The sequence below is a fragment of the Solenopsis invicta genome, chromosome 9 (assembly GCF_016802725.1).
Source record: "Solenopsis invicta isolate M01_SB chromosome 9, UNIL_Sinv_3.0, whole genome shotgun sequence".
NCBI classification, from domain to species: Eukaryota; Metazoa; Arthropoda; class Insecta; order Hymenoptera; family Formicidae; genus Solenopsis; species Solenopsis invicta.
Genome location: NC_052672.1, coordinates 15228769 through 15255570, shown reverse-complemented (window position 1 = coordinate 15255570; position 26802 = coordinate 15228769). Strand labels below are relative to the sequence as shown.

General features: G+C 30.7%; 1 protein-coding gene across 2 annotated transcripts; it reads right to left on the bottom strand.

Moving 5' to 3' along the window:
• Nucleotides 1-699: 699 nt before the first annotated feature.
• On the bottom strand, nt 700-26593 carry LOC105201884 (carnitine O-palmitoyltransferase 1, muscle isoform). Of its 2 annotated transcripts, none has more exons than XM_039453911.1 (15): nt 26321-26593; nt 7793-7948; nt 7562-7698; nt 7185-7461; nt 6637-6960; nt 6214-6413; nt 5942-6146; nt 5741-5848; nt 5602-5627; nt 5261-5326; nt 3331-3442; nt 2963-3232; nt 2739-2888; nt 2449-2658; nt 700-2259 (listed from the first exon to the last, which is right to left on the bottom strand). In XM_039453911.1, exons 2-15 carry the CDS (start codon nt 7931-7933, stop codon nt 2161-2163), a joined length of 2325 nt encoding a protein of 774 aa, XP_039309845.1. In that variant the 5' UTR covers nt 7934-7948; nt 26321-26593; the 3' UTR covers nt 700-2160. The 2 variants fall into 2 exon arrangements, with proteins under 2 accessions (XP_039309845.1, XP_039309846.1); XM_039453912.1 differs by lacking the exon at nt 5261-5326 and adding an exon at nt 4008-4070.
• Between the last annotated feature and the right edge of the window lie 209 nt (nt 26594-26802).

Below are 26802 nucleotides of genomic sequence, written 5' to 3'. Positions count from 1 at the left end.
AATTATATTGATTCTTATTCCTTTTGACCAAAACTTTTAAAATAAGGTCTAGCAACGTTGACGGTCGACAAGGAATTGGATGGGTGACCGATTTTGTGATCATAAAAGTTAAGCAATACTAAGTATGACTACAGCTTGGTTAATCGATCGAGAACTCTTTGGGGAGTAACCAGAACTGTGCTTGTTTTTTTCAACTACTTTTGAAAAAGTAGGGCCAATTTCACAGAGGTCAAGCACCGATCACTGAAGAAAGATGAAGTGAATGTTCAATCATGTAATGTAGACTCCTACATAGGCGCGAGTCGCACCTCTAGATTCAATCATGTAATGTAGATGCTGTTAAAAAATCATAATGGTCATATAGTATTATTCTTGCGTATTTCTGGTCTTTTTGAAAATTACTCATTTCTTGTTGAGAGAAAGAGAGCGAGAAAGAGAGAGGAAAAGATGATATATACATATATATATATATATATATATATATATATATATATATAATTAAAATAAATGACTGTAGTTTTTTTTATTTATTCTATTATAGTACATTCATTCATGTTATAATTAAATATTACATTTTTTTGTATGAAATAAAAAAAGAATTCTATAAATATACCAATAAACAGTACAAAATGAATTATTAATCGATTATCATTATTGTACAAAAATATTTTGAATGCTTTGAATCTGATAGTATTTCTTTTCCTGCCAATATTTAAATATATTACATTTTTTGTCTTGATTGGTAAGCATATTTTTTAGATCTTTCAGGTTTTTCTCCTGCAAATATCTAATAATGTAATTTCTATAAAAGTTCTATGTACAATGGATGTCAAAGTTACCTAAAGCTAACAAATGAAATTCTATCGTACAATTTCACATCTTTACAATTATCATTATCAGAACTTTCAGTAAATGTACAAAGATGAAATTAAGTGTACAAAAATGTTACGTATATTCCTATCTTGGATTTCATCTCTCTCTTTAAATATCTTAATAATGTTTAATAACACCACCGAAGAATAACAACAAGGTTTAAAAGCACCAGTATTTTTAAATATATCTTTAACAAATATGATAGATAGAAGAATGTAATCATACGCTGCTCTTCCAAGTATAAAATTGCTTACAATTAGTAATTACTTATAATTAAAACATTTTGCATTGATAAGTTGCACATATCAATATATGGCATCGCTTAAACATTTGCTTAAAAAAGAAATCGAAGTAATCACATATTCGTAGTTACTCATCCCTATCTCATTGGATATTAAATTGACAAAACTGATCATACAGATCGAGATGTCTCTTTATATTAAGATACAAACAATACTTATCTACTTGTGTATATTCATGGAGAAAAACATCGTTTCTTATATACGTAAATTGCATTGCATACAAATCACTCCTTGCTGCTAAATTAGGATATAGTACAGATATATATATGCATAATAAAATTATTAAATCGCTTCTATACTTACAGTAGATATGCAATGTGATAATATGCGTTTTATGGTAAATCTTACAAAATTCAGTGTTACCAATATCTAAAGGTTTTAACTTTGATAACATTTTTGTTTATATCACATGTGTGAAAATTGTCAACAGTTTCAATAAGTAATGAGATTTGCAATCAATTTTTAGCTTCCTGTATAGTAATGTCAAGTGTTTTTTTTTTTAAATTTGCATAAGCAATTGAGATTTGGTACTTGTACTTTTGTGCACATTTTCCTGTGCAACATTGTTAATCACGCGTAAATTGTCAGTTTATAAACAGTTATTTAATGATAAAGATGATATTTAAGATAAATGATATGTATATATATATATATATATATATATATATATATATATATATATATATATATATACACACACACATACGACAAATGTGAAATGATTTTATAAAACTCTATTTCTATATGTGCAATGTCTATAACGTATCTTGAATTTTGGGCCCGTTATTTTGTCCTATAACCTTTATCTACTAAAATAATTGCCTATGAAAAACTTAAGAAAATTATATTTTAAGCATTAAATTATGTTTACATTATCAAATCCTTCCATAAGCCAAAAAAGTTATTTGGCGTTATAAATTTCACTTCATTGCGGTCTATAATTAATTATTTTTGCATACGACGACTGCTACAGGTAATGAATAAGTTACGCTGATCCGTTCTGATGTATTTTCTTCTTTTGTTCCAGCAAGTCTTTCATATCGCCAAGTGCTTTTTCGATTTGCTTTGCAAATCTAGCGGCATTCTATAAATATTAAAATTATATTATCTTATTATTAGAAAGAATTGTTATAAAATAAGCACCTATATACATTTGATACTATATTGAAATATAATAAAAACAATATAAATATTTAAAACAATAAATATAAAGCGAATATCATAAAATCAAGTTATGTGATTGTAGTAAAACCGAAAACATTAATTATTTTACCGTTTTTGACGAAGATCGTTTACTAGAAACATGGAAAAATAGAAGGTCTTCTCCCGCAATTATATAAGAAACGCCATAACCATCATCGGCCACAGGACCAAATCCACCACCAGCTGAAATGCAGTTAGGATATTTCTTCAAATCCAATCTTGAAGTTTGACCATGTGGCGTTTGTGATGTTGACAATCTCCATGGTTCACTTAAAACTTCCTGCAATAAAAAGCATTTATATCGTGTTTAATAAAATTACATTTAATAGATTATTATTTGTATAACAATGAAACAATTACCTTCAAAAATGGTGAATCTACTTCTAAGTACTTGGATACTACGTATAAACAGAACAGATGCCTATCTATTCCTTTACCACACATAGCATCTTGGTAACTTCTTTGATGTCTTTCTACTGCATCCATTAACAACCTGACTCTTTCTGATACCTATATTAGAAGTAAAAACTATTAGAAATACACGGAAAAATAAATCTCTCATTTATTATTTCGTTTTTGTATACCGTCATCGTTTTGTCTTCCATAGCTTTAACCCATTTAGAAGATTCAATAGTGCATGGTCTAACTGTTTCTGTTCTACCTTCTCGGAACAGTCTCGTCATAGAAGCTTCATAAGTTAAATTAAATTTGCCAGCATCGCGGTAATATGCCAATTGCAATGCCATTTGTATATAAGCATCTGGTGATATGGAATTAGCTTTCATCAAACCTTTACCATAAGCATCGTGCACATAAACACGTAATTCGACATCATTTAATATACTGTGCGCTACCTGTTAAATTAAAAATCTATTGTTTTATATACATAGTCATATTTGTTAAATGCCGTACATGTATTATATTTAGATAGGAAAAGAGTAATTTTTATTACCTTGTAGGATTGTTCAATTGCTTCGATACATTTAGTATTTAAATCCCATTGCAATCGAGTTGGAGCTGGAGGTGCAAAATCCGGAGTGCCCGCATTATGTCCGTCCTTATATCTAAATAATATACATTTCTCAGAATAAAGAACTTTAAACTTATGTATCTTATTTTATTAAAAGTATTGAAATTTATGAAAAAAAAACTATTTTATTAACATGCTTATTTTGAAAAATAAGGACTATGTTCACAATGATTATTATTTATCAATACTGGACTTGACATAAATTTAAAATCGACAAAACGAATTCGATTCGAGTAGCCCTTACCTTTCAGATAACGTTTTGATATCATGCAAATCTAAATACACACATTTTATTGTATGCATCAATTTAACTAATCAGTTTCATTCAATTATCTTAGTCAAGCAATAATTTTTATTTTTAAATAGTTTTAACTGCACATTGTAAATGCGATCACAATCAAGCAGAAATTTGATATATTAACAAGCATTTGCAAGCAAAACATTTATATACGGAAACGATTATAAAAGTAAAAAAATCATTCTATTATAATTACAATAAAAGTAAACAATTGTTAGAAATTATTAGGAAATTATAAAAATAAGTGATTATTAATTTTTGCCACTAGACTACACTGTGTAACAACACACAACAAAATTACCCAATTTCAATTTCAGCAGCTATAATAAATTCCCAAAGAGTTCCAATCACTGGTGCATCAGCCCTAATAAGCATATCAGAAGGAATCATTAAAGATAAAACGTGAAAGAGAAATGTAAAAAGCATTCATCATCACTATAAGTATCCGGTAGAGGAAGGCAGCATCCAACAAAACGCAATATTTAGGAAACTGAAACATAAGCATAGCAAGAACTCCACAGAACTTTAAAGACGACTGCTGCAAAGAGTACTCAAAGACACTAAAGATTTGTTCAGAGAAGTATCTTTTAAGAGAGTAGCTACTCTTCAGGGCTCAAAAAATCAACTTCTTTTTTGCTTTTTTCGAAAACATAATCTTAAGAATATCCCTGACTAATAGTAAATCCACGAATTTTTATACATAGCAAAAAATGTTTCATAAAACTTTAAACGTATTTTTATCGAAACCATGGTTTTGAATATGGTAATCACGATATCAAATAAACTATTGATTGGAATATTGATGAAAAACGATTGGCTTTTACTTTTACAGTTATACTAATAAAACATGTTATTATACGTATATCGTCTAAAACTTAGTTAACAATCTACGTTGGTTTGTTCTATTTTTTGGAAGATCAAACAAGGAGAAAAAAATGAAAAAAGTTTGAAGAAATATTTTTTCAAACTGTCGCCATATTAACATGTATGCACAAGATATTAATTATTGAGATTCAGGCAAAAATTACAAGTATATTCATTAAGAAAATCATTAAGAAGCATTTTTTGTATTTAACGTCAACAACACGACTTTCATTTTGATCGTATTTGCAATGCAGATTTAACGCCATATTATATTACATTGCAAAAAGAACAAAAAAAAAAAAAAAACAATTTTTACATCTAAAGTATGTATTTTATAAACATATATAATTATTTAATAGATTAAAATTTTTCTATTAAAAACTAGCTTTTTTTATCATTTAAATATGTTAATACACTTTCCAGTCATAATAAGTTATTGATAATTTTTTTTAAATCCGTCTTTATTTTTCCTTATAAAAATTTTTCAAAGGTATTTTTAAATTCGGCTCTAAGAGTAGACTACCCCCTTAAATAAAAGAAAAAGTACATGTATTACAATCCAAATTACTTCTACAGAAGTCCTTGAGAGAAAAGGAATAGACAATAACATACAACAGTTTTTTCAGAAGCACAAAAAGAATAGATAAGTAAGGATGCAGAATAATACAAATTACGAATTGTATTTCTTACTGTCGATCCAGAAATTCCGAACATACTATGTACTCCCACAGGTGTGACATGACTGCAGCATCTGCCCTGCTCATTACTTATCATTATATGCAGTGTTTCAATAAATACATAAATTTTTATACAATAAGTCTTATTTTATATTAATAAAAATATAGATGTAAATGTGTTCGTAATATACTATGTATAACATATTAGCGCTTTACATTAGTTTCTGTTAAAAATAGTTGAAAATAGGAACATTTTCAAAATTTTTTATTTTAAATAATTATTGCTTATATGATAAAAAATGTCAGAAGAATATTAAAGATTTATTATTATTTACACATAAAATATATACTCACCAAGAATGTTCTGCGTTGAAGCCAATCTGTGAACAGAAATTATTTTTGTGAAACATTGAAGTTAATAACAATAAGTTTCGCTACATAATTATATAAAGATATATTATACATAATTATCTAAAAATATAAAGATACTCACTCTGCCATTGCTTCCAATGCACAGCGTAAAAGATTTATCGAACCATCGATCATGTCCTTTTCCATGTAATAGGATTCTACCATAATTGTCCAACTTTTCTGGATGCTTCTAAAACACGAAATGACAATAATTATATAAATATTGCAAATATAATCTATATTTATATTATTTTAAATATTAGGATTTTATTAGCTAACGTACTGGATCGTATTCATAAGGTACATCGTCCAATGCAACCACAAATGCAGCCTTCTCAATAATATCCAAAGAAGCCTTGTTTACACCTTTCGCGAAGAAGTCTTTCCTGGCCTGCGCCCAGGCAGTTCTTTCGCCAGCTGTTAAAGCAGCCAATTTCTCCTCTCCTTCCGACGGTGTTGAATTATCGTCCAAAATTTGTTGAATCTGACTGTAAGGCAATATTATCACAATACACGTGTGTAATAAAAATGCATATCAATAAAACGATAACTTACAGTTCTATCTCGCAGGCTTGAAGAATTCTATTTCGATAATAAATTAAAACTTTGAAATATCTGCCTTTATGATATACTACAATATGTTTAGCATCTTGATAATGCACGATTTTGTCACATTCAATTCCTGGAATTCGTGTAGTGTTGAATACTCTTTCATACTGCCAAGAACACAATGGTACTAATCCTTGTACTAGAATCTAAAAATGTACATATGCAATGTCTTAAATATAAATCTTTCATTCGTGTGATTGAATTTGTATGTTACATAATACTAATGTGCAGCTCTTACTTTATGCTTTATATATATTAAAAATAAATAAATAAATAAAAACAAAAACTTTCCGCTTTTATTAAATGTATGAAAATTTCTCCATTTTTAATATAATAATAATAATAAATTATCAAAAAAGAATGACTAACCGGTTCTAACTCTTGGCGTTCGATAAGACGTCTATATTGTAAGCAGGAACATATTACGGCTGCGGCTCGCGCGGCTTGCAAGTTCGTAGGATGCGAGAGGATGGCGTCGATTCCATAGAAATTTGAGTTGACCATTAGAGGTGATCTTCCGCGCAAATAGACATACTCCTCCCACCAATCAGACACATAGTTGGTGGTCCACCAAGACTTTAAAACCAAGTAACGTTGCAATTTGACTCCGATACCATTCTGGAACTCGTTGGCCAGCTTTTCCATGCGAGCGTAATTCTCGTCATCGAGCAATGGCCGTACACTCTTTAGATACTATTGAAATGTACAATACTTTCATTTTTCAATTACAATGTTACAGAGAAATGCTTGGAACAGTTGTGAAGTATAAACTAAATTAAACTAGAAACTAGATAAAAGTATTTACTCGACGAACGATAAAAAAAAAGGTAATTTCATATCGATTACAATTTATGCGTACGAGGAGCAAATACTTATTTATGTCTAATATAAGATCATAAATACATTATTTGTCTAACCCTCGTCATAGTTTCAGGTACTGTCGGTAGCGGCAATCGTGGCAGTGATCCTTGGAAACTGTAGAGCATAGGCCTATGCCAACCTGAGAACAATTTCACCAGTAACAGCCAGACTTGGGTTAACTTGGACGGCTTGCGACCTTTGCCTCTCGACTCATACATCCATCCTTTGTACAAGAGTAACAGTTTCAACGTATACCGAATCGCGTATATGACTGCCAGCCATAGAAACAGCCCAACCACGAAGGAGCCTGCCAGGTGTGCGAGTATCGAGGACCTGTCGTGAAAAACAAAGATTTGTGAATTACTGTTAATCCGTGCGCGTGCAATGAATCATACATAATTTGTAATTGAAACACGGAATTATATAGACTTACCCAGAAATATATGGCGAAACTTTCCCAACTAGGTCATACGGGACCTTGTAACCAGCAAAGTGTATCGCCGTTACTAAAATTACAGTGACCCATAGACTTTCTAGAGAAGCCGGATAAACGCCACTTTTCAAATTGTTCTGTGAATAGGATACATATATATATAAAGATGCGTTAATGATATACGATATTAGTATTGAAATTATTCAAATGAACCAAAACACCGTGACTTACCTGAAACCGGAAGAATCTCTTCTTCCACGATCGAACACCAGAGAGCCAGACCAAGTGGAGCACTTCTCGATCGAAGTTTACGTCCCATCCTTCGTGTGTTATAGAGAAGCTAAACGCTACGGCCGAATGGGCTTCCGCCATTCTGCGTTAGCCGTCCTGTAAAATATGTACATTGAAATTTTTTCAACAATTAACATTTGTCGCGACTTAATTATAATCTAGGCTTGCATTGTCAATGAAGCGATAAGAAACAACGTATGACGTTCTGAATAATGTTAAAGGAATAACCATTGATTATAATTCGGAACTCAAAATCATCAAGATATGTGTCAGGCACAGGGATAGAGATAGGGCAAAATATCCTTTAATCTTGAAAAAGACACGTCAAGAACGTCTGTTAAACGTCAGAGAAGGAGCAACCTCGTTATAAAGAGCTACGCGATTGTAACGGTGATAACGATGCAGGGTGAACGCAGATGTACCAGTTGACCTTACTTAAAAGCCACAATTGTGGTGCACACGAGTGCGTGCGTGAATTGCAGAACGTCGTCAAGCTGGTAAATACATCATATGGCAACGAGTTCGGTGTACTTTTATGTGAAAATTACCGTGCAATCTGCGGTAGACTTACTTTATAATAAAAGTTAAATATATTCGACTTTCAAAAGAATGCCTAAGATTGTGCTCGGTCTAATCCTTGCACATAACTTTTATCATATCACCGTTCCCTGTCTTTTTACTGAAACTATAAATCCATTCTCAATATTCCTATCTGATAACAAATTGTTGATAGAATCATATTTAATTATATAAAATTATAAAAATGTTTATAAATATGTATAATATATTGTATAATTATATATTTTATATGATACTGTCTCATTCTTATACATAATTATATATAAATTATATATATATTTATCTACAAATACTCATAATGGTTTATATACATTTATATACAATTATGTAATGAGTATTCCCGATGGATCTTGTAAGAAGATCCGTTTTCCCATTATGTATATATATTCTTTAATGTAGGATAACAAAAAAACCAATTTTCAATATCTAATTTATAATTTAATATAGGTGCGAGTAATAAGGAAAAAATCATTTATTTTATAAAATTCATATTTTTAATTGATGTCAATTCAATCTGGATTGATGAGAATCTTAAAGTAAAAGGAAAAAGTCATTACAATTATCCCAAATACAAGGATATCATGACAAATTAAAATGGTAATCGTTAAAAAAATACATTTATTGATTATGATTAATAGCATAGGAAAAAGTCAATTTTGTAAATACTCAGTATATGCATCACTTGTTTAAATGTTTCGTATATGTAATTAATAAAAAGTCCTGAAAGATATTGATAGCTGTGTATTTTTTGCTACAATTAGCAATACATTTTTAAGTCAAACCTATAAATTGTAAAACATTAACATGACGCTATTCACATTTTATAAGACAAAAAATCGTGGTTGCTTAAAAAATGTTACTTTTTTAATGTGAAATATATAAAAGCTTATTTTTTTTTATTTTATTTTGCTAAATTAAGATTATTGCTTTAAGATTAATTTCTATCTTCAGGGATATAGCATTGCGAGAGTTGGCAGTCGACGCAAAGTGAAAGTCCTGAGCAAAAAATTCGTAAAAAAAATACAAATATGTATCACGGGTCGTCACATGTCTGTCAAACGCGAAGCGTTTGAACAGATTGGAGGATGTTACGTGAACATGAGGATGCTGGTAGTTGAAGGTCTTTTTTGTGTTACAATTTTGGTTCGCGCGTACACGCATTATAAGAGCGTACTGCGTGATAGAAAGTCCGTCGGCGTTTCACTCGATTTTCACTCGAGTCATGATGGAGAGGAATATCGAGAGAATGGGAGAGAGGAACGCCTCGATAACGGCATTTGATCGATACAAGATACATAATTAATTTAACTAAATCCGCGCGCGCTCGTGTGTAAGTCGCAAAAATATTTGCAAATATATCACTTAGAGAGAGAAAAGTAATTGACGATAATTCACGGAGGATGTGCGAATGAATGTGGACAGCCCGTCACGCTTTCAGATTGAAGACTTTTTAGCGAGAGTCCATTACTCATTCGAGGATCCTTTTCCTTCTGATTTCACCAGGAAAGCCAGTTTACTAACAATGTAACAAATGTCGAACATTACATGTTGTAAAAGTTTTGTAATGATCTTTTCAACTGTGTACGACTGTGGAAGAATATTTGAATTAAACTTAAGGTTGTCTAGAAAATACACGTTTTCCAAAACTAATGGAAAATGACATGAGATATCTCGTATGTCTGTGTAAGAAAAAAATTTATTTGAATACTTGCAATGAATTACTTACAGTACATAAATATTTATTCAATAAAAAAAATAGTTCAATTACATTAGTGATTTTTGTACTAAAAAAATATTTATTTACATTTTGTAAATATATTCATTGCAAATACTCAAACAAATGTTTATTAAAATTTAATAAATTTTTTTCTCTCAATGTAGATATACGCATTATATGTATTCGTACAATTTTACAATGCTATATGACTTAATAAGACATAATTAATAACTTTGTATACATTTTTATATGACATAAGTATTATAATAACTTTATATAAATATTGTTCAATTTTTTTCATGAGAAGATATTTTCAAGAAAAATCGACGCAGCGAAATCATTCTTGGCTCATGGATTTATTATTGCCTCCTGCAATTTACAGGTAGTAACCGTACCCGTTTGTGAATACACTTAATAACCTTGGACTTTGGACAACGATCCGTCCAGTTAGGAGAGCCGTCATAAACTTAACGAATAATTGAGCATAATCTCTTGACGCGTTCGGATCTATTAAGCTCCGTTGTATCTCTCGATCGTAAAATTGTTCAGTAAGGTGTGTTTGCGACGGCTAATCGATGATCTCAATGAAGGGTATCAGTCTGGTAATCAGTCTGCATTTGTTTTCGGTAGGTGTGCGAGATCTCTTGACAATTTTATTGGCCAACTGTCTTATCGTAATTCTTCAGAATATAGTAATCATTCTTTAACTGTTACGGTTTTTCGATAAGCCGCCTGATAAGAGAAACAATATTTTATGTTGGGAAAATTTTACTTTTTTTAATTCGTCTTTTAGATCAAGTTACAAATTATGTTCGATAATTGTACGTCAGTGTCATCGTGACAAATAAATTACATCGAGCAAATTCTTTCCACGACGTAAGAAGAGGTCATGTGCCCCATTTCATTTGTCTGCTATGTATATGCATTTTGAGTTAGGATTAAAAAAAGAATAGGCAATAAATTTCTTACAGTTTTTTTCAGGGAGGAATGGGTATATAGATGCAAATCAGCATCAATTATTATATTAAATTAATCAATTTAATATAAATAGTGATATTACTAATTTCTATTCGACATGCTGTGTTACGACCGGAATTAATTCGGCGCACATTCTGGTTGAATTCAAAGAAGTATATAAAATCACACGAATAAATATAAGCACTAAGACCTAGCTGCGACCGAAGAAGGCTTTCTTACTATCATTGTGCTGTTACATTATCGGTCCAAAACATATTTGTCATAAAGTTTTTTATAAAACAGATTTTAAAATAGATTTTAAATCGACGATAACACAACCACGCAAAAAGAATGTGTTATGTTCGAGAGATTAGACTCATGTATCCCTATGTATTTTGAGGCTCTGAAACCGAATATATCTTCAGAATGCCCAGGCTGAATAGTATGTAATTTTAAGGAATGTTTGGCAATTTTTTGAGAATAAAAAAAATCCTGATCTGATGGCGCAATTCTGAGGTCATATTCGGTTTCAGAGCCTTAAAATACATAGGGATACATGGGTCTAATCTATCGGACATGACACTTTTTTGTATGGCTGTGTAATTAATGTTGCAAGTGCAATACAACTTTGCGAAAACAATTATACATATATTTCTATTTTACGTAACAAATAATAGAAACTTGCAATTTCAAAATCATTTAGTAAAAGAATAAATATGAACAAAAATTAATCAAGTTTGCATTATAAAATTTTACACAACATTTAAATTAATCCATTAAGCTTTGTGCAATCTAAATTAAATTTAAATTGCACAAAGCTTTACAACTAGTTGTGTGTATAATTTATCTTCAAATTTTAAGTTAAATGAATATTATGCTTCTGAAGAGAAAACCATTATAAAAAAAATATCACTCATTTGCTGCATAACGACATAACTCAAAAAACGATATTTTCTAATTTAAATGTTTTAAACCATTAAAATTTTATATTACTTTTAATGCAATTTTTGTATAATAATTTGATCTACCAATTGTAAAAGTATAAAAGTAAAAGTACTTTAGCTCTTCGTCAGTGTATTGCATTTTTATCGGAATTATTTGTTTTGCAAGCAATTAAAAACAATTGTTTAGTTATGTTGTAGCAGATGAATGATATAATGCGACAAAACGTTATAAAATAAAATATATTTTTAGAACTTCCACAGACGTTGAAGACTATTATTTCCATCGCGAGCGAAATTCTACATTACGACTATTAACATCCATGTATAGTGATACGCTTTATTGTGCATTATCTCTGTCGTTACGATAATACGAAAAATGAAAGATAATAATTAGTGTCTCGACAATGAATATTGTGAAAAGTAAGGATACGTATATATGTGGATACGGGTCCGAGTTTATCGCGTTATGCGTCAGAGATCACTATGGAGTCGCGTAAAGTCCTCTGAAACGTACAAAAAGAGTATCGGAACAATGATAACATTAATAATCAAACCAGAGTCTGTAGAAGTTCAATCTCGATGTTAGTTCAAGTCACGTGCAGAGAGACTCTTCTATTTCTCTTTTAATCGCTCTTTCTCTTTCTTCCTCTCTTGAACCGTGTACTTATGTAGACAATTATCTTTCTTTATCATGTACAACTCCGATAAAGAAGATTAGGAATTAATCAAGAATTCAGATAGGAACTCTAAAATTTGCTCGATAAGCATTATTAAAATAATCTGATTCATTCTTCAAGTTTATTCTCATCCGCCACCACACATGGATTATATTATGTGTGTGTGTGTGTGTGTGTGTGTGTGCGCGCGCGCGCGCGTGCGTGCGTGCGTGCGTAACCAATTTAAACGTTCAATATAACTTTTTTAATGGTTTAACATTTAACATAATTATTTTCAGATCTGTATTTCTGTAGCAAAATTGTCCTTTCCGTGTACATATATATAAATTATCTGAAGATAATTATGTTGAACCATTAAAAAATTTATATCGAATATTGAAATTGATTATTAGAATGTCAAAATTTTTTGTAGAAGTATCATCATGCTTGAACGTCTTACATAATTATTTTGATAGTCCAACATAAAATTATTTTCTGATCTGTATCTAGTTAAATTTTTAGATATTACAATAAAATTGTTTTTTCCGTGTATTATGTATATAATATGTTAAATTTCTGATAAAATTTTTAAGAAAACATATTAAAGAATAAATCAATCAGATATGCTATTAATATAATAGATAATAAAATCTATGACATTCGGTACACAATTTTAAACAGCCTTATTACAATTTCTGCTTGTTGTTCTGATTCTTAAATATTTTTACTATCACGAAAGAAAATCAGACAAAGAAAAAACAGACCACGGTGAAACTGTAATTATCAGTGAAAATCAACTACAATTGCTATTTATGTAGTTTTTTTGCGAATTTAACATTTTTGCTAACATTTAACATTTTCCTATTCTTATTTATGGTACAAAAAATCTTGTGGTACACATTTAAAAAAAATCGTTCTTTAAATATGTATTATTCTGCATTTGAGGAAGCATTATAATGCTTTTTTGACAAAAGGTATTAAAAAACTTCTCTATATTATTTCATGAAAGATAAAATTAATAATAAGCAAACTGAGCAAATATCTAATATCTGCAATAGATATTAGACACATCTTCAATATCAGGGCATGACTTTTCATTGAACTTTACTCGTTGATTAATCTATATTACTTACAATGTGACATTAATTATACTTGCCAATTTCCTTGGCTAACCTTTCTTAATGTAAATCGTATCGCTAAGTCAACGTCTCTGTGAAGTCAGCACCTCATTAAAAAATCGGAAATTTTATCAACAATCAAATCAACGAGATCTTTTACCAGCGAGATGAAAATTGTTAGCACAATCTTGAATAATCTTTGATCTGCTGAATCAACTACGTATGGTTTTTCTTATCATATGCAGCGGTCTAACATGAACTTTGAAATTCCATAAATAAAAATTTTTCTACCACACGCTGTAATCTGTTTCAAACCTTGAAATTCCAAAGAGTTCCACTAAATTTTTTCAAATCTATAATCTATATCCCATTCAATAAAAATTATGCAAATTTTATCATAAATGCTCCTGCCAAAACATTAATATCAAGTAATATCGTTAACGTCGAAAGTCCCAATTATAATACATTAACATTGATGTCTATTGCAAAGTTTCAGTTTCTACTGGTATTGATCTTTACAAGGAAAATAATTGCTATCTCATTGTCTTTTATTAATTCATGCTTAAAACATTGCTATGTACATATTTATATAGTCGATGACTTAGCTACTTATATTCATGATACAGTTAATAATTGCAAAAATGATATAATTTGCAAACGAAATTAGCTGATTACTTTGAGGATTAGACAAGTAGGATATACCCTTCTTTAATAAATAGACAAAGTATAAATATATAAAAAACAACCCATAAAAAAAGTTTATCTGCCTAATTTTCAAATTAATTAGATATACCGAGAAAAAAAAGTTGAAATATTAGCAAGCAAAAATGTTACTTATGACATTGTCTTCAATATTTAATTACAAAAAAATTTGATTGTGATGACGAAATTTCTGTGAAATATATATATATATATATATATATATATATATATAAATTTTTCTTATTAATTGATTTATTTACGAGAAATAACATTTTATTCCGCCAAATTTAAAAATTTATATCCTACAAATAAATATTTTTACTATCTTTTTCTCAGTATGGTTTCGTTCACAGATATTTTATAACTTTTGCGGTTACTTATTGACTGTACCATGTAGTAATCGGTACTAATATATTCGTATCTTTGATTAATGTTTGTTACATAAAAAAAAAAAAAAATACATTTATATTTTCCTTACAATTTTTATTATAATTTAATTTTTCTAAATTTTTTATGTAAATTGAATTTTACTCTCTTTTACTCGCGTACATGCCCCCTTAACCCGGATAGACGAGTAAGTTGATAAAAGATCCGACCAACGTGAATGTAAAATATCTTATGTGTGAGAAACTACGTCAAGATATCTTCATTATGTGTGACTTCTGTCTGGATGATAACGCGTAATATTACTAACAAACGACTTTATCGTTTAAATGCGATACTTGCGATGCAAGCCTATTTTCGGCTGAACACCAAATACTCATTTATTTAGTCAAAAATGTCGTGATAAAAATGGGAATTTTTGCTATCATTATCTCACTGAAAAAATCATTTAATGTAATTTTTTTTTTGAGTGATACCTTAAAACTTTTAAATTTTGAGCTCGTTTGCATATATCTTCATTTGTATATAATTCTCGTTAATAAGCACCAAGTCGCTTATATTATATTTCATTAATATGTAATATAAGTGACACGCAATAAAATATAAAATGTTCTGAATGAAAGGTTAATGGCTTGAAGAATACTTTATAACGATAAAAAAATTTTTTAAATCTTTTTTCGTATGATTTCATAAAATTATAGGAATAAAAATAAAAATGTTTATTTGCCAATTTAATTATAATTTTAAAACTCAAATATACCGTTTAAAAAATAAAATAAAATCGAGTTTTACTGTAGCCACCTTCTATATTTAACGCTAAACGGACACTATAAAATATACAATATTTCATTATATGAAACAGTAATTCTATTTAACGCTATCTATAAGAACTGATTAGTTTTTGCGCGACATGCGATACAAACATCGATATCATATCTAATTAGATATAAAAAAAAGGTTGTTCTTATTCTTCATTACGTACAATACCCAAGATGCATATGCAATGTAGAACTAGTGTTCAATATCAACTGCATCAAATATAAATATAGAAACGACCTTCGCACGAATCAGACGCGATCAAGATGCGCTTTGAAACACGCGCAACGAAATGGTATTATTTCGTACAACATCGCCTTTCTTATCAAACAGCAGCAATACGTAACCATTACCTCTCCATTCACGAGTTTACTCCAAATTCATCTTGTCAGCGGCCTCGAGACTGATTGCACAAACCAGACAAATCGTAAATATCCGCTTTTATTAATGTACACAATTTATCGGCAATCTTTATCGTTGTTCACGACTCTAACAAATTATGTTACTTGAGCATTCAACGTGCAACAGAAATACATGTATTACACGTTTTTTAATTATTTGAGCATAATTAATCTACGAGAATGCAAATATGATATATATATATATTTTTATTTGCCTCATTACAACAAAAAACACATTTCGAGAATTAACTTGTTATCGAATCCACGTTATCGAATCACATATATATTTCGCGAGTATAAGTAATTATGATTGATAGATTGTATAAGATGATTACTTATACAATCTATATTTTATGAAAAAATATGATGTAATTTCCGCCGGAACTATTACGATCTGTTGACAATCAGCAAAATGATCTACAAGACCACTGAAGCGAGGCGATTTGCAAAAAAAATGTTTATTAGAGCAATTTATTATGTTATTTTTTTTAAGTTTTGAAAAGACATATAATATTAATTATTTAGCGTTAGATAACGATCAATTCATTTGAGACTGTGATAATATTCAAGTAGTCAGAAAAAAATAAAGTTCTGTTAAACATTATATTTTAGTATCGTATACTTAATGCTAAGTGTGGTTTTAAACGATCGTTTAAGCACACTTAGAATAAAGCTTGAAATTATTCAGACAAGCAAAAGATATGAGCAAAATTCCAAGTTCTTCTTTAACATTTTTTGTTTGAATCTTTTGAAACTGCGTTACAAGTTGAGCTGATTGCGAGATAAAAAGTGGAGTTACGCGCTCGTAACATCTCTCGAAGCTTCCACACAGCGAAAGTAAATATTCCATAAAAGTCAGTTTTAATTGCGTTTATTTATTGATTTATTGTTTGTTTAATAATGCGTTGTACACAAAACAGAACTTTAAATTACTTTGTAAGGACAGATTATAATATTCCGTAATTTAAAAGTAATTTCAAAGTGCATTACTATCTTGTATAATTAGTGCAGAACATCATCAAAATAAATTTAGATGTTGATAAGAAATAAAAAGAAAATCGTATTGACGTCGTCACGATGAGACTCATTTCTTCTGATTACACAGCGACTATGGAAATGTACATTACGCTCGCTTATCGTGTATAATATATAATCAACATAATATCGTGCATCCGATGGCACCCGTCCATCAAAACAATATATGCTCTTGTTTCTGAAAGTAATTAAATTTCGCAATTTGCTGTAAAAGAACTATTTTGTTGTGAAAGGTTCGTAAAACCTATCGCACTATTAAGAATTAAAATTAAGTTGCAGTTGCGTGTTGAAAGTTGGGACTCTCAAAATGATAACAATATATGCTCTTGTTTCTGAAAGTAATTAAATTTCGCAATTTACTGTAAAAGAATTATTTTGTTGTGAAAGGTTCGTAAAACCGATCGCACTATTAAGAATTAAAATTAAGTTGCAGTTGCGTGTTGAAAGTTGGGACTCTCAAAATGATAACAATAGATAAAGCTCAAAAGTGAAATAAAAGACAAATCTGTTTTTCTTAAAATTGAATCTTAACTTTGTATAATTTGATATTAGCAAAAATTATCATGGGCAACATTTAAATAAAGTTTTACAGATACATTAAATTTTGCTCTTTTAAATCGATTTTAATAATTAATGCGATGAGTATTTTTTTTACATTCGGAGATGTAAATAAATTATTTAAAAAATAACTTGCGCACAAATATGTCATTACTCGAATTTATATTCGCGCAATAAAGTTGAACTGTGTAGTTTACTACTAAATTATTATCTCGATATCCTCGAATAACTAGTAGGAATTAGCATGTATATATATATATATTCGGTCTGAATCGCAATTGAATTTAAATGCATTGTACGATGTGGCCTTCAGGTTTATTACGGAGACGGCGAATAAAGGTATCTCCATAAGAGAAGAAGTATCACGGAGTTACTTTCTACGATAACGCAACACTGATTGCACCCATCGCGATGTATGTTTTTCGAAATAGAATTTCGTTAATAGACACATAATGTAATCGTGATGAAACTAAATTAGTACAATACCACAATTTCTAAACGCAGATATTTGCCGACGATAGTGCTGGTTTTAAATAAATAATAGTAAAAAAAATAGTAAAAAAAATTAGAAATTTTATTTGTTTAACACAAAGCAGGATAAATTGTAGAGATACCATAAAGTATAAAGAGGTACTTAAAAACACACCTCAGTGTTCAGTATACATAGATACAGAGAAATTTGCATTTAATTACCGATACAACTGCTACGTAATTTGCCTAGAACAATACAAGAAAAGATCGCTGAAAAAGATATTGAATCTATGAATTGTCAAAACATCAGCGAAGAGAAAATTTGCAGCTTTAAAATGAAATTAATCGTTCAAGGCACCTGTCCGAGGCCGAATTCCACGTTATAACTGGTATTTCAGCACTTTTGCTGTTATATTGGACTTTGCCCGCCGCATGGATGTGACGCGTATGTTAATCATGTATATAACTAGACTCCGTCGTACTTCACTTAGAACGATAGATTCTAGTGCGAACATATAACTGTGAACAGCAGTACGTCATAATAATAAATTCTAACAAATCATGTAAAAAGCTTTGATAGAATTTAACCATCCTTACATAATTGTTTTTTTTTGCATGTTTGCGTACATTTCAATTGTTTAAAAAGCTATCTCTGTGCTCTAATCGTGCTGGTTATATAAAATTGTATTCATTATATAAAATGCTATAATAGGATTGTGCCATAAATTCCAAGATTACGTCTACATAGATTACTTCCGTTATGTTTACACAAATCTTTTTCATGTAGGATTCAAGCAAATTATAAATTGGATAATACAGAAAAAGTAATTAAATTAAAACATTGTTTATACTTATGACTTTGGTATTAATAAAATAAAAAGATGTAATCAGGAAAATAAAAAAATAAAATATAAATGTCAATATTTTTGATGAAATCTAAATCTTCTATACTTAATTATTGTTTATAGATGTAGTAAAATATAATTTACATAGTTTACCTTGTACACGTAAAGTAAATTATTTATATTTTATGTGTAAACCAACTCAGCACTACATGTAAAAAGAGATTATGATTGTATTGTAATATGTACATAAGTGACCTTTCTCATAATGAATAAATTCATCTGATCTCTATTGAATAAGCAGCATACAATAGGTTATTCAAGAGAATTAACCTATGACTATAATGATATGGCTATATGATAATACTAATTAAATGTATTAATACTAATTACATATTACGATTATTCACGATATTGTCATTATCAACTTTATTGTATTTTCAGGATAAACTGTTAACTTATTCGAATAAATTTATTTAAAGAAATTATCATTTCCAATTATTATTTAGTAACAATTGTCTTATGTTATAAAGAGAATGGTATTAAAATATCGAGATATAGATTGAATATAATTTGGAACAGCGCGATCAAATTTTCAGTCAATTTTATACAAAAGCAAATATCGCATTTAAAAGTCATTTAAACAAAAATACGATCCATTACCTTTTAATTAATTGCACATTTTTTTTACTTGAACTTTTTCTATAAAACCATCATAAATTTTTTTATATCTTAATCGATATTTTCTTCACACTTATATATAGTTTAAAGTTTTACCAACCTGGATTCATAAAAATCATTTTTTTTTAAACGTAATTTTTTGTTTAACATATTTTTAATATTTTAAACATGATTTTTATCAACTCTGGTTCAAACTGTTGCTTCCTTTTTCATGTTTAAAATTCGATGAAATGTTAATCAACTATTTTATCTTTGATTATTGTTATAAAATGCAAAAAATAAATCAAATGAATTATACAAAACTTACAATACTATACGTTTGTTAAACATAGATGAAACGTTTCGTAATACTGTTTGCGGAAAATAACTTGTGTGTAGGAAGCCGATTATTTTTATCCGTGGACTTTCATTTGGCATGTTCATACAAAAAAATAAAATAAGTGGCATTAAGTTAAATATTAAATTAAATATTAATGCAATTATTTAAATTAATATTTAAATATCTAATAATAAATTTTTAATAATAATATTTGTAAGAAAATATCAAACTAATTTAACCATACTAACACCAATAGTGAATTTGTGAAACATGCAAGCTTCCGTGCGACTTTTAATAAGCTGTAATAGAGTAATTGTTATCTTGCTGTTAACGTTTCCATCTGCCATTGATTGTACATTTTATACTTTATTTTATATGTCGTATTTAATCTCACTCGCTCATTGGATAAGTTAATCTGAAATGTCTATGCATATATTCTTGACATTTAAGTGTTTAAAAAAACGCGAACAAACTGCACGATATATATAAAATAAAACAGGAATTTTCGATCATCTGAAAATTATAGGACAAATTCGAGATAAACACAACATCTCAAAAGCAGGAATTTGTATGTGAAATTTATGACTGTAGAATGTTTCATCATTCCTTACACATGTATTACACTATACATTAAGAATGCCCACTATGTATTTATCGTCATCTTTTATCATGAAAATGCATTCTCCAAGCGTACAGAGATCTAAAGAAAACTTTCGGATGTAACTGCTACTTCGTTGTGATTAAGTAATGACAGATTACTTCAAACAAAACGTACAAAATTTTTAAAATATAGACTTGTTATTTTTCCTTTCTCCTCGCAATTTTCATAATTTATTAATTATCAAAAACAATTATGTAACATATTTTAAAATTTTGTTACTTAAAAGCTTTAGAAAAAAAGTTCTTAGTGCCATCTTTTTATGTTTAAATGTCTGATATTTTTTTGTAGTATCATGTTACTTATATTAAAATTTTAAATTTATGAAGTATTTCGTTATTTGTCATTCTAATGAAGCTTTAATAATTCATCATCATAAATATTTAGACAAGTCAAAATGATCGTAACATACAGGAGTAATGTATGGAAGGCGATATCAATCATTGCTATATGATGTCTTACTAATGACAGCGATCGTAGAGGGGGAAACTTATTATGTTGCATTATTATGCATTCCAACATGTTGCGATAGTAGTTACTTCAGACTAAATATTCCTTTGAGACAAAACTCAACAGTTTATCAAAATTCTACAGACATTTCTTTAAATACTTAGAACTTACACGTTACATATTTTTGTAATTCTCAAACGTTACAAACGCAGCATTATGCAATTTAAATAAATAAAGATTAAAATTAGACATCTAATAGATCAATATGTATAACATTATAAATTAATACTACAATATATAATTTGCTATATTTATTTGCTACCTAACATCCACAGAATAAAATAAAGAACAATTAATTTACTAATAAGAAAAGACAGAAATGCAGAAACCACAATGCACAATTTATAAATATATAATTTAATTGCATTGATTAATTCGTGTGTTTATTTCGACTAAAGTTTCATGACTTTGTACAAAATTTTCTTTTACTTATCTATTTACATAAATGTAATTTTTACCACAAGTCTAATAAATATTACGTCACCTCTCTCTTCCCTTTCATTGCCCGAATAGTCACCCTATTTAATTGTACGGCATGAGTGGTTGAGATAATCGCAACAATGGACAATTACTTTTTACGTATGTAACATACAAAAAATTGTACTATGCAATTGTACTTGTAAGGCGCAAATTATGCATCGTGGCGTCTGCATCTTTGCCTTTACTTTTTAGTAAATAAATTGTGCTTGATTTTTATTCCATAGGTTTTATAGGTAGCAAATAAATATAATAAACTATATGTTAATTTAAAATACTACGTATTGGTCTATTAGTTGTCTAATTTTAATCTATTTTATCTTCATCTTAATTTCAATCATTAAATGTTAAATTACGTAATGCTACGTTTCTACGCATGTGTATGCAGACTTTGACCTAGAACAAAAATAACGGTGCTAGCGCCGAATGTGTTTTTTTTCATTTGAATATAAAGTGTTGAGAAAAAAAATGCCGGAAGTATTGGCAACCTTATGAAAAACCAAGCTATTAGTATAGCTGCGCATATTTTCATTGCGTATTTATGAAGATATAATTCGAGACTCTTCTTTGAATCGCTAAGTGACTCTTTCTCTCCATATTTTCTGCCCCTTCTAAGGAAATTTCTCCAAGGACTAATAATTAGAGAAAATATCATCTTTCGTAGCGCGCTACGAATTTACGTATGTTAAAATATAGCTTTGGCGTGTCATTATACTACATTTTGATTTAATAATTTTCAAACATGTCCATTTACAAATTGCGACAACAATTCCTTTTTGCTCCGTATTTTCTGTTTTTTTTTTTTCTGAAGATATTCCACTTAGAGAAAACATCATCATAGTATGTCGCATGTCATTATACTGTAAACACTTGGATACGTTTGATGTAACTCCGTAATGAATTAGCATAACTGTACTGCGCTTTTGTAGAGCGGATATAACCACGTATGTTCATTTATATTTCATGTGCTTAACCGATAGTGTTACGTATTAATATGCGCATTTCTATGGTATACCTTTTGTTAAATAGAAAAGTCCTGTTTGAGTCATTGTGAAGATTATACTTTTCTCTATTTAAATTCTATTTAAAAAAAAGTAACAGAAAATGTCTATTGAAATTTCCTTAAATTGTGTTTTTTAAAAGTTGTTTACCGTGGCTCACACAAGAAACTCAGAAGAAATCAGAAAGTAAAATGACACAAACTTTTATAAAGTTGTAACAGACCTAGCGCTTGACTTACAATTAGTCGTTTTTGCGAAATATTGCGTTTAAACAAAATGGCAGCTGGTTAAAGTCAATATAACGGTTTTTTCTTTACTATAAATATATATTTGCTCATTACTTGGCTGCAACGAAAAAACCAAGTATCACAAAAATTCTTTTCTCCGTTGAGCATTATAGTTTTAAGTGTCGTATAAAACTGCAACTTGATCGATTCCTTATCTAGATCTAGAATATAATCCTTTGAATTCCAATGGAATATGAATAGGCGATTAAATTCATATTTATGAGCATTTATGTCAAATTTTTACAAATTTATCAAGCGCTGTGTTTATTAATTCGGCTGATGAGTTTATCAGTCGAATTAATAAATTTGAAGAGCCTAAAATAATTTTTTTTTAAATCATTACTATCAACGAGAATCTTTGTGTTGCCAGAACAGAATTTAAAAAATTTAAATTAAAGATTGATAATCTTTAAAAAAAAAAAAATTATTTTTAGGCTCTTAAAAAACTCATCAACCAAATTAATGAATTTTAAAAGCATAAAAAAAAATATTTTTTTTAAAGATCATTATTCTTTAGTTTGAATTGTTAAAATTCTGTTCTGGCAACACAAAGTTACTCGTTGATAGTATATTAGTTCGAAAAATAATAATACTAATCTTTAGTGTTAATAATACTTGTGTGTCATCCGTTGATAAACAATTTATACGTACGCTTTGCTGATAGTAGCGCAAATATATATGTAACTTTATAGCTTATCTTTCCTACAGTTGATTTAACGGCGCATTTAAACGTCCCTGTCGTCAGAACAAAAGTGAGCTAGGGCGGAAAAAAACGCCTTTCCTTCAAAGAAACGACGATGAAAAATGTATACTGAATATCTTTTTTTTCCCTTCTTTAATTATTGCCGCTTGAGGTTTTAAGTCGCATTTTAATTCAACTCACGCGGATCCGATTCTATCCGGATTGTCACGAGCAATAATAATTTGTTGATACCTCGTAAATTGTGCAGACGTCGGGAATGGAAAACGACGCAGGCGTGAGCGTGACGCGGAAGCGCGTACAAATGCGTTCGATGATAAAACGCTTATTTAAATCGCCTGTCTTTCGTGAAGCCTCGTATTTCTCGAGATTTTGCTTGACAGCTGACCTTTCTACGACACGATGCACACGTGGCACTGGCAGTCGTGACCGAGCCGCGAGAGTTAGGTCCGTTTGCATCGACATAGAAAAAGAATCATTTTCACATTACAATCATATTCTCATGTATAAGCAAGGGTATAAAATCTTTTTGAAAGAATGTGATAATCTTAAACAGACACTGCTCACAGGAAGAAACAAAATTTTTCAGATAAGACAAAAAGTTTCTTCATACTTAAGCAAGTTATGTCTGTTTAAAAACATTTTAACTATGCAATACGAGCTAAAAGTTATCTTTGAAAACTGAAGGCTTATCTAGGTTTATTCTCTCTGTTTTCTTAATCAGCAACAAAAAATTTTGTTGATGAAGAATTTTGGCTCTGAAACTGCAAAGGAGCTGCAAAGAAGAAAACGATGAAAAATTTGATTTATAATGGTTTTTTGCAACAAAAATAACTATATTGTGTTGCACTTTTAAATAAATAACTTTTAAACGAGTAAGTGGATATAAATGAAATTTTTATACGAATATTAGAGAGTTTTATTAACATATGTAAACATGTTTTATTTAATTGGTAATGCTACTTTCCCCTTAAATTTGCAAAGAAGTACTCTGAAACGCAATTTTATATAAAAAACCAAAAATAAACAAAAAATTTAATTTAATTCAGTGCTCAAATTTTACACTTGTTCTTAAATGTAATAATAGAATATTCTATGAAATTTTTATATATTTCGTAATGTTTTGAGATATGACTCATACGTTCTTAAAATTATCAAATACGTTTAAGAATTTTATACTCTTACTTATATATGAGAATATGATTGTTGGTTTGATACTAATTTTTTTTTCTGTGAATGGAGATTAGCTTCAATTTCAGTTTACTTTTACCTTTGAACTTTTTCTAATTCTCAATGCGAGAAAAAGAGAGAAAGTTTTAAACCGAAATTGAAGTTAATTCACATCGGTGCAAACGGCCCTCAAAGAAACAACAAATCTGCTCTCTTTAAAATGCACTTTCTACGCATTCTTTCTGTATTCTTTCTCTTTCTCTCTCTCTCTCTCTCTCTATCTGCACTTATCTCGTACCGCTTGTACGTAAGGAAAAAAGCTATAGAACAGGTCTAACGATGCAATGGTATGTTGCGCTCGGACACTCGGCAGGCACCGTTAAAGTATTTGCCAAACCGAGGAGAATGGAAATCCCGCGCGAAACATGCGAAATTTCGTACTGCCCTGTCACTGAGCCCGCAGGGAAGTCGCCTTACTCGGTATGCTTTGTGTACCTAGATTGTAAGAAAAAGGATGCAAACAACCGGAACCTAGGTCTAAACAAAAGAAGAAAAAAATGAGATTTCAAGAGGCCGGAAGCTCGCAGAGTTCTTTTCTCGGAAAACGCTTAATCTATTGATGTATTGTGATAATATTATTTATTTATTTTGACGATAAAGAAAAAGGACACGAGAAGCACGATATCAAAGGAAAAAGAGACCTACGAGAAAGTTCTAAAAATAGATACGAAACGTAAATATAAATGCTTAAACTGAGAGAACCAAGGGAGCGTGACTCTTAACACAGTCAAGTATCGAGAGCATCGCTGCGTGACGGGAGCACTTTATCACTCGGAAATCTCGACTTTTTTTTGAAGATTATCTCTCGATGGTTCTCACGTGGACTAGTTTTCTATTAATTGTCTGTTGACGTAATGCGCGCATCGACGCGCCGTTCTCACTGATCAATTATTACGTCGCGGAGGAGTGGCGGCGCAAATAACAGGAGCGGCAGAATCGCGACGGAATTGCGAGTCTCACGCGCGTATATATCCAGAAGTATACATCCCGCGTGGCTGTCACCACGTACGTCACGTTTCGCAACCCGAGAAAGCGTGGCTCTCCCGTTTCAAACATGGACGGAGTAACGACTGCAAGGTCGATCCCCCGCGCCGAGTCCATTTAAGTTTGTCCTCTTCTCTCCCCCCTTCCCCCGAGAGAGAAAAGAACAGGGGCGGAGGGGAGGGGGGGAAAGGAAAGGACAAAGAGAGCTGAAAATGTTATGGGTCTCCAAAGGACTTGGGTAAACGAAGGAGAGAAGCCAAAGCCTCACAGGCGATTGGTCGGAATGTAAAGGCGTGCGACCGCGCCTCCAAGCCGAAATATAAGCCAGATTCTCTCTCTCTCTCTCTCTCTCTCTCTCTCGTCTTTCTCTCTACGGGCTCTAATAATAGAAGCAAATCTCGTTAAGCGAACGATGAATGCGCCTGGCTGCGTAATACTCACCGGCGGAGTGTGTACGCGCGTGCTGTTTCCCCCGAGATTCTACGCGGAAAGAGACGAGACGGCGACGTTCACGGCTGCTGGAATATCACGCACGGTGGTTCTGTGCCTGCGACGACTGCCCGACGACGCGATGCAACGAGGGCCCCGGGGCTCTTGACGAAACGCACTTCCCGTTACCACGATACTGTATAGAAGCGTTTCGCGCACCGTGCACCCGACGAGAGAACGCGACCAAACCTGTCAGAACACTGCTGCGGACTGAGGCGCACGCAGCGAAACGGCGGCGCCAAAGTAAGGTGCCGTGTTCGCGCTGCACGCCTATGCGCATGCGCGATGCACTTCGGCGAATGTCGGCCAGTGTCCTGAGTGGAGGGACAGCTCCGCAATCCGCATATGCGCGGTAGCCTGCGGTAGCCGAGCCTCCTCGCGGCGGGAGGTCGCAAGTTACCTTGAGGAGGTATGGAAAATAACCACGGAAACAA